Source organism: Scatophagus argus, chromosome 5 (genome assembly GCF_020382885.2).
Source record: "Scatophagus argus isolate fScaArg1 chromosome 5, fScaArg1.pri, whole genome shotgun sequence".
Classification (NCBI taxonomy): domain Eukaryota; kingdom Metazoa; phylum Chordata; class Actinopteri; family Scatophagidae; genus Scatophagus; species Scatophagus argus.
Genome location: NC_058497.1, coordinates 25,884,180 through 25,898,397, shown reverse-complemented (window position 1 = coordinate 25,898,397; position 14,218 = coordinate 25,884,180). Strand labels below are relative to the sequence as shown.

At 42.7% G+C, this 14,218-nt stretch overlaps 2 protein-coding genes across 2 annotated transcripts; both read right to left on the bottom strand.

Annotated features, from left to right (window-relative positions):
• Positions 1–3,162: 3,162 nt before the first annotated feature.
• LOC124059241 (olfactory receptor 11A1-like) lies at positions 3,163–4,273 on the bottom strand. The gene has a single exon (XM_046389091.1). It carries the CDS (start codon positions 4,271–4,273, stop codon positions 3,326–3,328), a length of 948 nt encoding a protein of 315 aa, XP_046245047.1. The 3' UTR covers positions 3,163–3,325.
• Positions 4,274–5,997: 1,724 nt separating this feature from the next.
• On the bottom strand, positions 5,998–7,728 carry LOC124058724 (olfactory receptor 11A1-like). Its single transcript, XM_046388255.1, has one exon. The coding sequence runs from the start codon at positions 7,052–7,054 to the stop codon at positions 6,035–6,037; it is 1,020 nt and encodes a 339-aa protein (XP_046244211.1). The 5' UTR covers positions 7,055–7,728; the 3' UTR covers positions 5,998–6,034.
• Positions 7,729–14,218: the final 6,490 nt, after the last annotated feature.

The window sequence follows — 14,218 nt, the reverse complement described above, 5'->3', positions numbered from 1 at the left end:
ACTGATCTCACTGAACCATATCAGCCCTCTAGGGTGCTGTGTTCCTTAGATTAAGACTTACTGGTAATATCACAAATCTCCAAATGTAGATATGGAGTCAGGGCCTTCAGTTATCAAGCTCCTCTTCTGTGGAACGAATTACCAGCCTCACTTCGGGCGGCAGACACCCTCTCTATGTTTAAGAATAGACTTCCCCTAAACCCTCCTTTCTGACAAAGCCTATAGTTAGGATTGTTCAGGCTCTGCCTAGACCAACCCCTAGTTATGCTGCTATAGGTTTAGATAGCTGGGGGAGATCCTTAGACACTGAGCTTTCAGAGCAGGAGGACTCACTCATCATGTCCCATCACCGGTACAGCACTAACTCGTCCTCTCCCCCGGAGCTCTTGTGTTCCATCTTTTCTCAGCACTTCTGGAGCATGTTGCTGGATCCAGAATCTCCTACCCCGCCCTCCTGAGGCCTGGTACTGCTGCTGGATCCAGAACCCTCTATGGCCCTGCCTGGATCCTGCTGTTCCTGCTCTGCACTGTTCTCTCTATCCTCCCTGTCTCTCCTCTCTCCCTCTCCTTTTTCTCTCTATCTCCCCCTCTCCTGTCTCTCTCCATCTCCCTGTCTCTCCTCTCCACCCTCTCCCTCCCAGGTGGTCGCAGCAGAAGTTCATCTAGACTGAGTCTGGTTCTGCTCAAGGTTTCTGCCTGTTAAAAGGAAGTTTTTCTTTTCCACTGTCACCAAATTCTTTCTCAGTATGGGGTTTTACCCTGGGACCTGTTCCTGTCTGTGATTTGGGGTTAAATAAAAATGATTTGACTGAACTTCATATTTTCCTCTCTTGCTCTCCGAACACCTTTGATGTACCTTCACTTCCTGCCACTGTTCAAAATTGAAGCCAAAATTTCCCCACATACCAGTGCTGCCATCTTGATCTGGTGATGTCATTTGGAGCCAGAGTCTGTGCAGTAGTGACTGGGAGGTGGAGCTGCTGTATTGAGTGGGAGGGGGAGGAGTTTATGAGTTGTACTGCAGGCAGCCACCAGGAGGCGGCCAGATGTTTGGGCTTCACTTTTTGGAGCCATCCATCTTTAAAATATGTCAATGACAAATTGACACACTGTGTTTCGTTTGGACTCACATATGTCAATACTCTCTAGAGCACCAAGTGTGGATTCATCTGTCACTGAAAATAGTCCCCAACAAATGCACTATTTCCTTTCCTTGTTTGAGTAATGTTTTATTAGAAACTACAGTGCGTAGCTGTTTAAGAAAATTAGATTTATTATTTTTTGTTTTCAAAAGAGAACAGGAAGTCAGAAAATATCTCACACATTGCACTGTAACAAATTGCTGTAAAAATACGGGATATTTGGTACAGTAGTGTACCGTTTTTCATTAATACTGTTGAATACTGTAAATTCTCATGTCTTCGAGGGAAAAAATCTTAACAGTAAGCTTCTGTAAAATCTTTTATTTTACAGCAAGCTACCGTATGATCTTACGGTATGATACAGTATTTTTTTAAATCAGACTTGAAGCCGCCACCCGCTGTTTTCTCGCGGTTCTCTCGTCAACTGCGCAGCATACCCTCATCTATCCTGATCCCGTGACTTTCTTAAGAAGGTAAATATAATCTTGCAAAAGATTAACATTTTATTGACTGTTTTTCTGCCGAAAAGACTGACTCAAAATTACATGCCTCAAGCTAGCATAAGTTAAACTATATGGACAAATGTTTAGCTCTCTGTTGAGGCACGTTACTTAAGTTAGCATAAATTGGCAAGGTCATTAGCGGTTCACTAAATTTGCAGTCTAATCAAATGTCCAAGATTTTATTGTGGTCCTTGACTGATTTGTTGTCAAATCTACTTATGGTGGGCTGCAACGTTCTATTTTACCATTTGTAGTGGTACTCTTTCGAGTAAAACGAGTTATAGGAGTTTATAGGGAGAACAGTTAGTTAGCTAGTTGTTGATGCAATGCTTTTATTTTCCTTGACAGAGTAGCTTAAATATTGTGTGTTGGTGAGATTAGTAGTAGTAGAGAAAACATGAAAATTTGCAACATATGTGGTAAGACCTGCAGGAATACATATTCTAATATCTTATATATTTTCTCTATTATTACATTTTAGGCACTTCGTGGGAATTAACCCTGAGAGGGGAAGAAAGACCAGCCAGGGGAAGGTGGTGTCAAAGAGACAGGGAAGCTGGTCCACAAGAAGGACAACAACAGTCTCTCCCCAGGTCGTCACTCTCATAAAAAATGTGATGGACTTTGAGTGGGGCTTTATGTAGCCAATATAGTTCAGATCAAACTGTCAAATTACCAAGTTCATTTTTGGACTATATGATATGTTCAGTAGTTGATGTTAATGGAATGTGTGAAATAAAGTTAGCGTTTACTCAGTTTTTTTCTTCGTTGCTATGCAATTGGTGCAGGAAAGCAGGAAACAAACTTCCAGTAAAGTTATTAAAGTGGGATTGGCTGAAGATTTGTACTTTATGCTTTCCAAACAGTCAAACCAAACCCACTCAGTTTTTATCCGGGAGGACAATACAAAGTTAAATACATGTAATGTTATGTTAATGGTGTTCTTATGGATTCTTATGGACACTAAAAATGTTTAGCTTTAATACATGCCCACTGTTTGTCTGCCCACAAGCCATCTCTTGTCTGAGCTATTTCCGTGGTATTCTGTTCATTTATCATTATTTTTGGGGTTTTCATTTTTAAATGTGAAACTTTTAATTCATTAGCTTATATCACTGTGAAGATCACATTCTACAGTGTTCAACCTAGTTTTACAGTAATAAGTTGTTATTGGAGAATACTGTAGGAACTGTAAAATAACGGTATAATGGCAACAAAGAGCTGACAGTATAATACTGTAATGTTTATTTTCCATACAGCACAGTACTGTAATATTTTTACAGTATTAAACTGTTGTTGTAGATCACAGTAGATACACCGTAAAATAACAGTTTGAAGCTGACAATTGTAGCTGCCAGTAGTTTACTGTAATTTAACAGGAAAATTAGTTACAGTGTGTGCATTTAACTGAATCTGAATAATTTAAATGAAAGCTATAATACTGATCTATGGAAACAATGCAGTAAAAAAAGTAGTGAACCTGATGAACTGTATGTACTTACTGCTTTGAGATCAGGCTGAGCAAATACATTTTATTTCTTGTTTACCAAAAACAAGTGCATGATTAATGCTCATTAGAGTATTTCCTAATATGACACTCTAACCCACAAACATGAATGTTTAATTTGACCTTTTCATGCACAAAGTCAGCAGCGGATATTAATTGATTTGTTGTTTCTTTCAATCAATCTGATTCACTTTCCGACAGAATTTTAAAACAGACTTACATATAGTACGGACTTTGGTCATGTTCAGTCCGTACATCACAGGGTTAAAGAGCGGCTGACACGTCAGAAAATACAAGGATAAAACAATATGCAACATACTGTGCACACCTTTCAAATCAAATCTGCTTTGTAATATTTCAAAACAAACACCAAAGGAGAAGTTGATGAGAGAAGCCAGGTGAGGTGTGCAGGTACTCACAGCTTTTTGTCTCGTCTGTTTAGAACCTGAAAAACACACTTTAAGAATCTTCATGTATGTGTAAAGGATTAAAATTAAAGCACCAAACACTGTGAGAAAAGTGGCAAAAAGTCCATAAATGTTATTGGCTCTGGTTTCAGAGCAGGCCAGTTTCACAATGGAGTAGTTTAAACAGTAAAGGTTATCAATGATGTTCCCACACAGCTCCAAAGAGTAACTTAAGAATGTTGTGACAAAAATTACAAGAAAAGAGCAAAACCAGGTCACAACAATAAGTGTGGCAGTTTTGTTATTTGTCATACGTGTGTTATATTGTAGTGGACAACATATAGCGAGATATCTGTCATAAGACATGATGGCTAAGTTGAAAAATTCTACACACACATAAGAGTACACACAGAAAATCTGCAGATAACAGAAGGGAACAGAAACAGTGTGAACATCAGAGAGGATCTGAACCAGCAGGAGTGGAAACAACCCTGTACTACCATACAGTTCATTTACAAACAGGCTGCACAGGAAAATGTACATAGGTTCATGTAAGCTTCTGTTCATGCAGATAACCATGATGAGAAATAAATTGGAGCAAATAATTAAAATATATAAAGATATGATAATAAGAAAGTTTAAATATCTAAAAAGCCCAGTGTCAAAGTAGGCAGCAAGTATGAAATATAAAGGCCGAGTTGAGTTTCCATTCATCTTCATTTCAGCTTGTAAAGCAACCACAGCTTATTTCAGTGGATGAAATTTTACATTTTAACACAGATTTCCTGCAAAAGCTCAACCATGAAATACACAAACAATAATATGTATTTACGCAAGAGAAAATTATGGTAAAGAACTTAAATGTGAAAATCCCCAAATTTACAAAACAAATCTTTTAACACAGTGTGAAAGCTAACATTCACTTGTTGCAGTCAGACTGAGTCCCTCGCAACTGAGCTGAAACCTTTCCTGCTTGTTTTAAAGGGTTCAAGGCAGCAGACTGACCTCATTAAAGGTCCCTCACGTTTTAGAAACTTTCCTGTCAGCACTGCTAAATGATAACAATAATAAGTATTGTATTCAATTTATTTTTGCCCCAAAAGAAAATAAAGATTTTTTATTTCTGTTATTCATCTAATTTATGTGCACTTGTTTCATTTGAGCTCAAAGTCTGTACTGCATTTTAACAACATTAAAAAATAAACATATCAGAGGCATGTTTTACTGCGCTGAGTGCACGTTTTGATTAATTTGTGAAAACTGAGCAAAACGATGGCTGCTCTGCCACAAGCAGCAATGAGTACATTACGTTCCCAAGTTAAAGAAGAATTTATCATTTCAACTGCTGTTCAGCTTTCTGGGGGGAATCCGATGTCCTGGTAAACACAAGGATGGGGGAGCGATTTGTTTCTTATCGAGGATGTCATCAAACTCAGCTTTTTACCTCCTTTTGATGACATTCTTTCACGTTCATTCCCTCATTCACAACATACTTTGACTTATCAAGAATGTTGCTGCATGTAAACCAGTTGCTGGCTGGCCTCCATCTTTGCTTTGAAGGTCAGTTGTTGTCCTTGCAGGATTTACAGGTCGTCCTCCTCAGGGGCTCCAGGGGATACGGACCAGATGTTCAGTCTATTGTCTCGTACTTTGTGCTTCTTCCTGACTCAAACACTAAAACATCTGCAGTTGTACAGAGAGATACCTACTGTGGCAGAGTAATGTAATGGAAATGTCTTTGAGAGATAGCCGATCCAAATAGAATGAGCCAAGAACAGATTGGATTGGCCCTCAGCTGGAACAGGAAGTACATTCTCTATGGGGCCTTTTTGGTGTCAGAGTTTAGTTGGGTGCCCATTTAGGTTCTGGGAGAGACAGTGGTCAAGTTGTTCTAAACCTGAATCACAATCAGAATCAAAATACTTCTGATTCTTACCGGCTGTTCAACCTTCTGTCTGTGTGCACACTTCTTACCATCCTGAATAAGGCTGATGAATGTTGTGTGGTCTGCAAACGAGGAGTTTAAGTAAGTAAGTTCAACAGACGGTCTCCAGAGGATTTGCAGAGGGAGACGAACAGTGGGGAGAGTGCAGATCCCTGTGGGACTCCAGTGCTGTTTGACCGGATGCTGGATGTGATTGGGAGCTGGGTGAATTTGTGGCAGAATATTTCTGAGATGATGGTGTTGAACCGTTTGCTGGCAGGATGCTTTGTCCCTGGCAAGTCGACGTGTTGCAGGATGTAGCGCAGTCCAAGTCTCTGCATCGTTCGCTGGCCTGGAGACAAATTGCAAGGGGAAGGAGCATCAGGAGGCCTTTGGTGTCCTTCAGGTGAGCCAACATTAATGCCTCGAAAGATTTCATGACCACCAATGTCAAGGCGAGGGGTCTGAAGTCATTTTGTCTTGAGATTAAGGGTTTCTTGAGGGACCAGGATGATTGTAGATCATTTGAAGAATGAGTAATGATGACCTTTTTAATGTACTGACACAGTATGTCTGTGTCCAGTCAACATTTTATAACAGAGCAATTGTTTACATGTATGTCGAATTTTGGTCATTTGCAGTCCGTACATGATTGGATTGAGAAGAGGCTGTATGATGAGGAAGTACAGAGACAGAAGGATTCGCAGCATACTGGGTACACCAGTCGTATCAAATCTACTCTGAAGTATTTCAAAGCAGCAACCAAATGAAAAGTTGAGCAGAGAAGCCAGGTGAGGTGTGCAGGTACTGACAGCTTTCTGTCTGGTCTGCTTAGAACCAGAAAAACAAACTTTAAGAATTTTTGTGTAAGAGAAAAGGATTGGAATGAGAGGGACTAAGACAGTGAGACCAATGCCAAAAAGTCCATAAATGTTGTTCACTTTGGTGTCAGAACAAGCCAACTTGACAACAAGGTAGTTATGACAATACAAACTGTTTATGATGTTTCCACAAAGGTGCAAACGGATGTTTAAGGACAAAGTAATTAAAAATTTCACAAAAGAGTACAACCATATTACAACAATAAAAATGGCTGCCTTGTTTGATGTCATACGTGTGTTATATTGTAGAGGATAACAAATAGCGAGATATCTGTCATAAGACATGACGGCTAAGTTACTAAACTCTACATGTGCATATGTGTACAAACAGAAGATCTGCAGATAACAGAAGGGAACAGAAACAGTGTGAACGTCAGAGAGGATCTGAACCAGCAGGAATGGAAACAACCCTGTACTACCATACAGTTCATTTACAAACAGGCTGCACAGGAAAATGTACATAGGTTCATGTAAGCTTCTGTTCATACAGATAACCACAATGAGTGACGTGTTGACAACAAGAATAACAAAGTAAAGCAGTGCAGTTAACATGAAAAACAAGTACCTTAAGTTTCCAACATGCAAATAAGTTTCAAGAATAAAGTATGAGACATTTGATGGGGTTGAATTTAGCATCATTCTTGTTCGATGAGACAAACCACTACAAGTGTTGAAAACAGCTGTTCTCATCACTTACCCAAGAAAAAAATATTTGTTTCGATATAAAGGGTTCTTGTCAAGATATCAAAAGTAACAAAACAAAACAAAACACAGATTTTAAAAAACAATAGATATACGCTATGACACGCATCTTAAAATTACAAAACCATTCATCTCCCCTTCACTAATCCTCCAGAAAACTGCAGTCCATTCCAGCCGTTAGCTCTAGCAGCATCAGCTTTTATATTCCCGACAGGTCAGTCCTACGTCACCATCGTTAGCAGTAGCAACAGATAGACTTAACATTTTTCACTTACTGCTTTGCCATGACTGAAGCAATTCAAACTTTCTTTGGTCGTTTCTACTTCCATTCGGGAGCTTCTTAATATGTTTAACCCGACACTCGATTCGAGTATAGTTTGGTTTGGGAGGGGTGGACATTTGATTTTTCTCACATTTTTGGCTTTGTCCTTGTGAAATACTGGGGAGTTGAATCTCTTGACAAAGATGTGAAAAATATCCGTTGCTGAGAGAAGAACCTTGAGGAACTCATACAGCAACATCAGCAAAGGCCACCGGAATCTTTATTTGATGAACAAGGTTTGAATTTAACTGAGGCAGATAAGACAAAGTCTGTTTAATTTCAGGAAGTGAACAGCGGCCTGTGACTTTGAAGTGTGATGTTTTGCTGACCTGACTTCCTCCCTCTGTGGGGCAGTCGTGGATCAGCGGTTAGGGTGTCGGACCCGTAACCGGTGGATCGCTGGTTCGGTTCCCCGTCCCGGTGTCCATGGCTGAGGTACCCTTGAGCAAGGTACCTAACCCCCACTGCTCCCCGGGCGCTGCACGCGGTCGCCCACTGCCCCGGGTTTGCTGTGTGTGTGTGCACGTCACTTGGGTGGGTTAAATGCAGAGCACGAATTTTGTTGGAGTGAGTTCCCTCCAATGACAAAATATGTCACTTTCATCTTTCATCACTTTCTTGTTCTCTCTATAACGCAGTATCCACCAGAGTCATGATTTGGCTTTGGAGGACGGTCTCACAAACATTTCCGTGTATCTCATTAACTTAACCGTGGAGGAACTGACGCATTTTGCTTCCCAGCATGTTGAGAGTTGAAAACAGACACATTAACGTCATACCAACGTTCAAGTTCAAAAAGTTCAAAATATGAAAGTTTAAGGAGGAAGGCCTTGCAGAAGTGTTGGATCCAGCTGGGGATCTTTATGGCATGTGGCCCTTCCTGCCCCCCCGTTTCCTGTCAGCTGTCCTGAAAATGCTTCAACAGCATCTCAGACCATCACGCAGGTCAGCACATTTGCTAAGCTGAGCTCGCTCCTGCATGTACACGTCATGACTCTTGGACCTGAAAGAGGACAAAGGAAGTCGAGGAAAGTCAGGATAGTTTGTGTGTGCAGCTCTTAGTGTCCTCGGGTTCTACATTTAAAGAATGTGGAGGTTACAGTTCATATTCAACATTGTTTTACTGACCAGTAAAACTAATTTCCTAACTAAATGTTTTTAATGTCCATCCCGAGGTGTGTTGTCACAGAGCGGTCCGAGGGGAGGTCATTATCGTCCTCAGCCCTCTGGGGACCAGTGAAACCAGTCCTGAGGTCTGCTTAGGCTGATTGGTCTCACTGGTTAACAGCTCCAACTGTAATTTGCTTCAGAGGGAATTAGTGGAAACTGTGGCTAATGTGAAGACGCCTCAGGGACGAACTTGTTGACATGTTCGTATGACCTTTGACCTGAGGGACTTCATTAACGGCCTGTGGTGATCCCCCACCCCATCACCCGAGGACTCAGCAGCCTTCAGAGTTCAAAGCTTCACTAATCAAAGTTTTCATGTTAACAATTCAAACAAACTCAGTGTGGTGTCATGACTGAACCTCCTGAGAATTCTCACTAATTCAGCAGCTTCTTTGTTAGTCCTGTTTTGACTTTAGGCCACATTTACTGTATATTTCTACATAACGAGAGTGTAGATTCAGCTCTTGTGATCATCTCTCTGCCACAGCTCAGTATATATAGTAGTATATATACACAGTATATATATTTTTACACACACACACACGCTGAATTTGACTTCTGCATTTAACCCATCCTTAGTTCAACACACATGCAACACCCAGCAAATTACATGCAGTGAAACACACACAAGGGCACATCAGCCGGCTAATGGAGGGGGGAGCATTTGTCGCATTAATCACTCCACCACACCCAAAATTTTCCTGCCCATCCGGTGAGGGAATCGAACCAGTGACCCTCTGATCACGAGCCACACCTCTAGGCCACAGCTGCCCCCCATGAGAATCAGAATCAGAATCAGGATCAGAATTCCTTTATTTATCCCTGGAGGGAAATTCTTGTTCTTACAGACATTGCACATGCAGTATTCCCGACCAAGAAAGGTGAAAAGTGAGGAGTATAAAAATAGGATAAACAATAAAGATAGGATAAACAAAAACTAAAATCTCAAAAGTACAGGTATTTACAAAAAAACTATATTCAAATTTTTTAAGAAAATTTAAAATGCAGGTATGTACATGTGTAGAAAACCAATATATACATTGTATATATAAAGTGAGTGTGTCCGTCACAGTGCTGAGTTTAACAGTTTGAGCACCTTGTTTACACCTTCTGACCAGCACAATGATTTAAACAACCCCGTCACCAGAACAAATGTTGGCAGTGTTTCTCCCGATATGTTCAAACCCTCCGTTCCTTTTGTCTCAGTTCTCAGTTTTATGTTGTGACAACAATCTGCTTGAGGTCTCTAAGGTTCAGGCCCAAAAATACCTGGTCAGTGTTTTGAAAGGACTATGTTTGGCCTTATAATAACTTGATTTTTCATCACAAACACGACTGCTGGCCCTGAAGCTCCACAACCTGGGTTTGTCAGCTTCACTCTGCTCCTGGATCAGGGACTTCCTCACCAACAGGCCCCAGGTGGTGAGGATAGGGGAGTCTACATCAGCCCCACTGATCCTCAACACTGGCAGGCCGCAGGGTTGTGTACTCAGCCCTGCCTTATTCACACTGTACACACACGACTGCTCTGCTATCCACCCCACAAACATGGTCGTTAAGTTCGCGGACGACACCACTGTGGTGGGTCTCATATCTACCAATGATGAGACCCACTACAGAGACGAGGTCCAGAATTTGACACAGTGGTGTTCCAAGAACAACCTCATCCTGAACATCAGCAAAACCAAGGAGGTCATAGTGGACTACAGGAGGTCCAGGAAGACCGATCACGCTCCCGTCTGTATACTTGGGGAGGCGGTTGAGCGGGTGGACAGCATCAAGTTCCTGGGCATCCACATCTTCTCTGACCTCTCCTGGTCAGTGAACACCTCACACCTGATGAAAAAGGCCCAACAACGGCTCTTCTTTCTCAGGAAGTTGAAACGGACTGGACTGTCTACTCAGCTGCTCATGAACTTTTACAGAGCCACAATCGAAAGCATCCTGTGTCTCAGTGTGACTGTGTGGTATGGCAGCTGTACAGCACAGGACAGGAAGGACTTAGCCCGGGTGGTGAGGACAGCACAGGGGATTGTGGGCTGCAGTCTACCAGATCTGGACTCAGTTTACACTGCCCGAGTCTGGAAGAAGGCAAGACGCATTGCCACAGACCCCACCCACCCGGGCAACGAACTGTTTGTACCGCTTCCATCAGGAAGGCGGTACAGGAACATTAAAACCAGCACCAACAGACTCAGGGACAGCTTCTTCCCCAGAGCTGTTAAAGCAATAACCCCCCTTATGGAGTAAGACAACTATCAAAAAGATGTGTGCGTGATCCTAACCATTTGTATTCGTAATGTTGAACTTTGTATGTCAATAAATGAGTGTGAGAAATTGTTCAGGTTAGGGTTGTTTTTATGTGAGTATAAATCTAAAAGCTGTGAGTGCAAACTCTTGTGATTACAACTCTTAATTGTTACGATTACAAATTCAGGTTTGCAGGAACGAGTCGAAAAGTGTTGAAATGACGTCACTCAGGTCACAGGGGAAAGTGATCGAACCGCGATTTTCCCAACTGCGCATGCTCCAAATCCACTGACGACAGTGAATCAGCGACTCAGCATCACAGGTAAAGTCACTATCGTGTGCATCAAAATTACCGCTGACCTGCAGTGATATGAAATAGTTAATTTGAGACATAATGTTGATCAAAATACAACTTTTATCGATTTATAAACTAGGTCATGTTGCGTATAAATCTGTCCATCGCAAGGCCCCCAAGGTTTCGGCGGCGGCATGTGAGGACCTCCGCCCCGCCCACCAAAAAAATAAAAACATATTTAAAAAAGATAAAAAAATATTTAAATAATGAATTAATAATTGGCGCCCCCTGGCGTTGTAATTACGCCCCCCGAGAGCGCCGCTGCAGTGACTGCAACTCTGCAAGAGGGAGGTGGGGGTGGGGTCACTCACCGAGGTCAAACCACTGGAGTAAGGAGGAGGGGGAACGGGGATCCTCCTAATTGTTCCACAGTTATGGAATCAAAAAGCACTCAAAGTAAATTTCATTCATAACACCAGGTGGTTGCCTACTGTAGGCCTGTTTCACATTCCATACACTCTTGTTTATCGTCTGTGGGCTGTGCGAAGGCCAATAATACAGCCTGACTATTCAAAGATGAGACTATCTGTACCCCACCAATGTGTTGGTTTAGTCCTGACCCCTGCTGTCCGTCACGTCAGAGGCCATTGGCATCAGCGTAACCTGTTGATTCCCGAGGCGACTCTGATTCAGGTAATTAACATAATGGACAGGAAAAGGCCAAAGCTATCGGGTGCTTATTTCAGAAAGAAAAGGAAAGAAGAAGAGGAGAAACGGTCCAAAAACAAAGGTATGTAGCTAATGTTCCCTCTGTAGCGTACGACTGTAATTACGTTATGAAAAGGGGCTAACGTTAATTGTTTAGCGGTCATTAGCTTGTTTGCTGTTTTGTGTGCTGGTTATAGTTAACCTGAACATTATCTGAGTTAACATACATACATACCAATAACTGTGTCTACACTTAAGCTATCAGCACCTTGCTGTCATTGCTTTGTGACCATTTGGTTATCGCTGCGTACTGTATTTAGCCTTAAAAAGACGGACGTTGCCCACATTTCGTCCATTATTTTCTGTCTCAGTATAACGTTAATAGAATTTAGTCAATGAAGCATTTCTCCCCGTTGGTTAATCTGTAGGTTAATAGCATGTAATAGGCGTAATAACATTAAGTGAGAGCTAATGTATTTAAGTGTGCCGTTCATGCATGTTTACACTGATGTACTTTCCCACCAACACTGCTAAAATATTTTGGAGCGCCTCCTGCCCAGGATGAGTCTCCAGCAACAGAGGCCTCATCTGGAGCAGAGGATCAGGAGATCCCATCCACCTCTACGGCTGCTATGGCTTCTATGGCATCTCCTGCCATGTCTCAGGAAGGCCATGAGGAGTTTGCTGCTGCTTCTCCTCAGCAGGAGCCTATAGGTGGGCGGTATTTTGCTGTCATTTGTGTGTGTGTGTGTGTGTGTGTGTGTGTGTGTGTGTGTGTGTGTGTGTGTGAAGGTAGAAGTAGCAGTGTGTTTTATCTTTTACCTGCCTGTACACATTTTTTCCTGTTAGTTGTGATTAATCCAGTTTTGCTGTTTCTTAAAACCATGTTTTGTTCCACTGCTGTGTGCTTTGAATAATGTGCCAAATCAAATGTGCTGTTCTACAGAAATGCCTGAACCCCCACAAAGTTCATCTTCCACTGGGGAGGAGCCTCTTTCAACAGACCCTGCAGACTGGCCATCACCTCTGACTGACAGCATCAGGACCGAGTTAGGTGGCATCAGATTTCTTTTTCCTAATGGGAGATGTTGTCACCAGAAGGGTCAGGTTTTAGTTCTGTGTGTGAAGGATTTGTGTATTTTACATTACATTACAGTGCGCATGCGTCGATACGTGTGCAGCCTGTTACAGACGCTCCCGATCTTTCTCACTGTTTTTTACTATTTTATTATTATTCGTGACTCCTTTACTTTCTTTTTTACTCTCTGGACTACAATGTCTACTATCTACCACACACCAGGAAGTTGTGGGTCTTTTTGGTGTTTTTGTTCGTCGCTGAACTACACTTTTCGGAGCGGCGATGCAACTCCTCGCTGCCCGCATTGTTTACACTCGGGATCAGCTGATGGACCTGAAGCCGGCCACCGCTTCAGGGAAAACACCGAGAGTAATCCCTGCTGAATGCTGGGTTAAAACGCACAGGGGATGCAGGGGAAATAAAAAGTTACGGAGGAAGAGGGAAGCTTTGAAACAGCGGAGGCTTATGACTAGGAAGTTTAAGCCGTGTCTCCCCTGTATCGTCATGGGAAATGTGAGGTCACTCGGGAATAAGATGGACGAGCTGACGGCACTGTCGCAGAGTCAGAGGGAATACCGGGAGTGCAGTTTGATGTGCTTTACGGAGACATGGCTGCACCAGGACATACCCGACGACAATGTGACGGTAACGGGCTTCCATACAGTCCGTGCGGACAGAGACTGCGCTACCAGCGGTAAGCACAAAGGGGGAGGGCTTGCCGTGCTCGTTAACAACCGGTGGTGTAATCCAGCTCACATCACGGTGAAGGAGCGCATCTGCAGCCCGGATGTGGAACTGTGTGCCGTTGGACTACGTCCATATTACCTGCCCAGGGAGTTTTCACATGTTGTCATGGTAACTGTTTATGTTCCCCCCTCTGCAAACCCCAGCAGGACATGTGACACTATTCACTCTGCAATAGCCCGGATACAGACTCAGCACCCGAGTGCATTCATTGCAATCTCGGGTGATTTCAACCACACTAACCTGGACAAAACACTCCCCACTTTCACTCAGTTTGTGAACTGTCCTACCAGAGAGGGAAGAACAATAGATCTGCTGTATGCAAATGCAAAGGACTGTTACAGCTCTTCCCCCCTCCCCCCACTAGGCAGGTCAGATCACAACCTGATCCACCTCTCCCCCTGCTATGTGCCTCTCGTAAAGCGTCTGCCCGCAACTTCAAGGACTGTGAGGAGATGGACAGACGAGGCCAATGAGACACTCCAGGGCTGTTTTGAGGTGACAGACTGGCAGGCACTCTGTGAGCCCCACGGCGAGGACATTGATGGGCTCACTGAGTGCATCACTGCCTACATAAACTTCTGT

Excerpts from the sequence above, each read along its gene's own strand:
- LOC124058724 (XM_046388255.1), bottom strand. The coding sequence starts at position 7,054 with ATGAGAACAGCTGTTTTCAACACTTGTAGTGGTTTGTCTCATCGAACA.
- LOC124059241 (XM_046389091.1), bottom strand. The coding sequence starts at position 4,273 with ATGAATGGAAACTCAACTCGGCCTTTATATTTCATACTTGCTGCCTAC.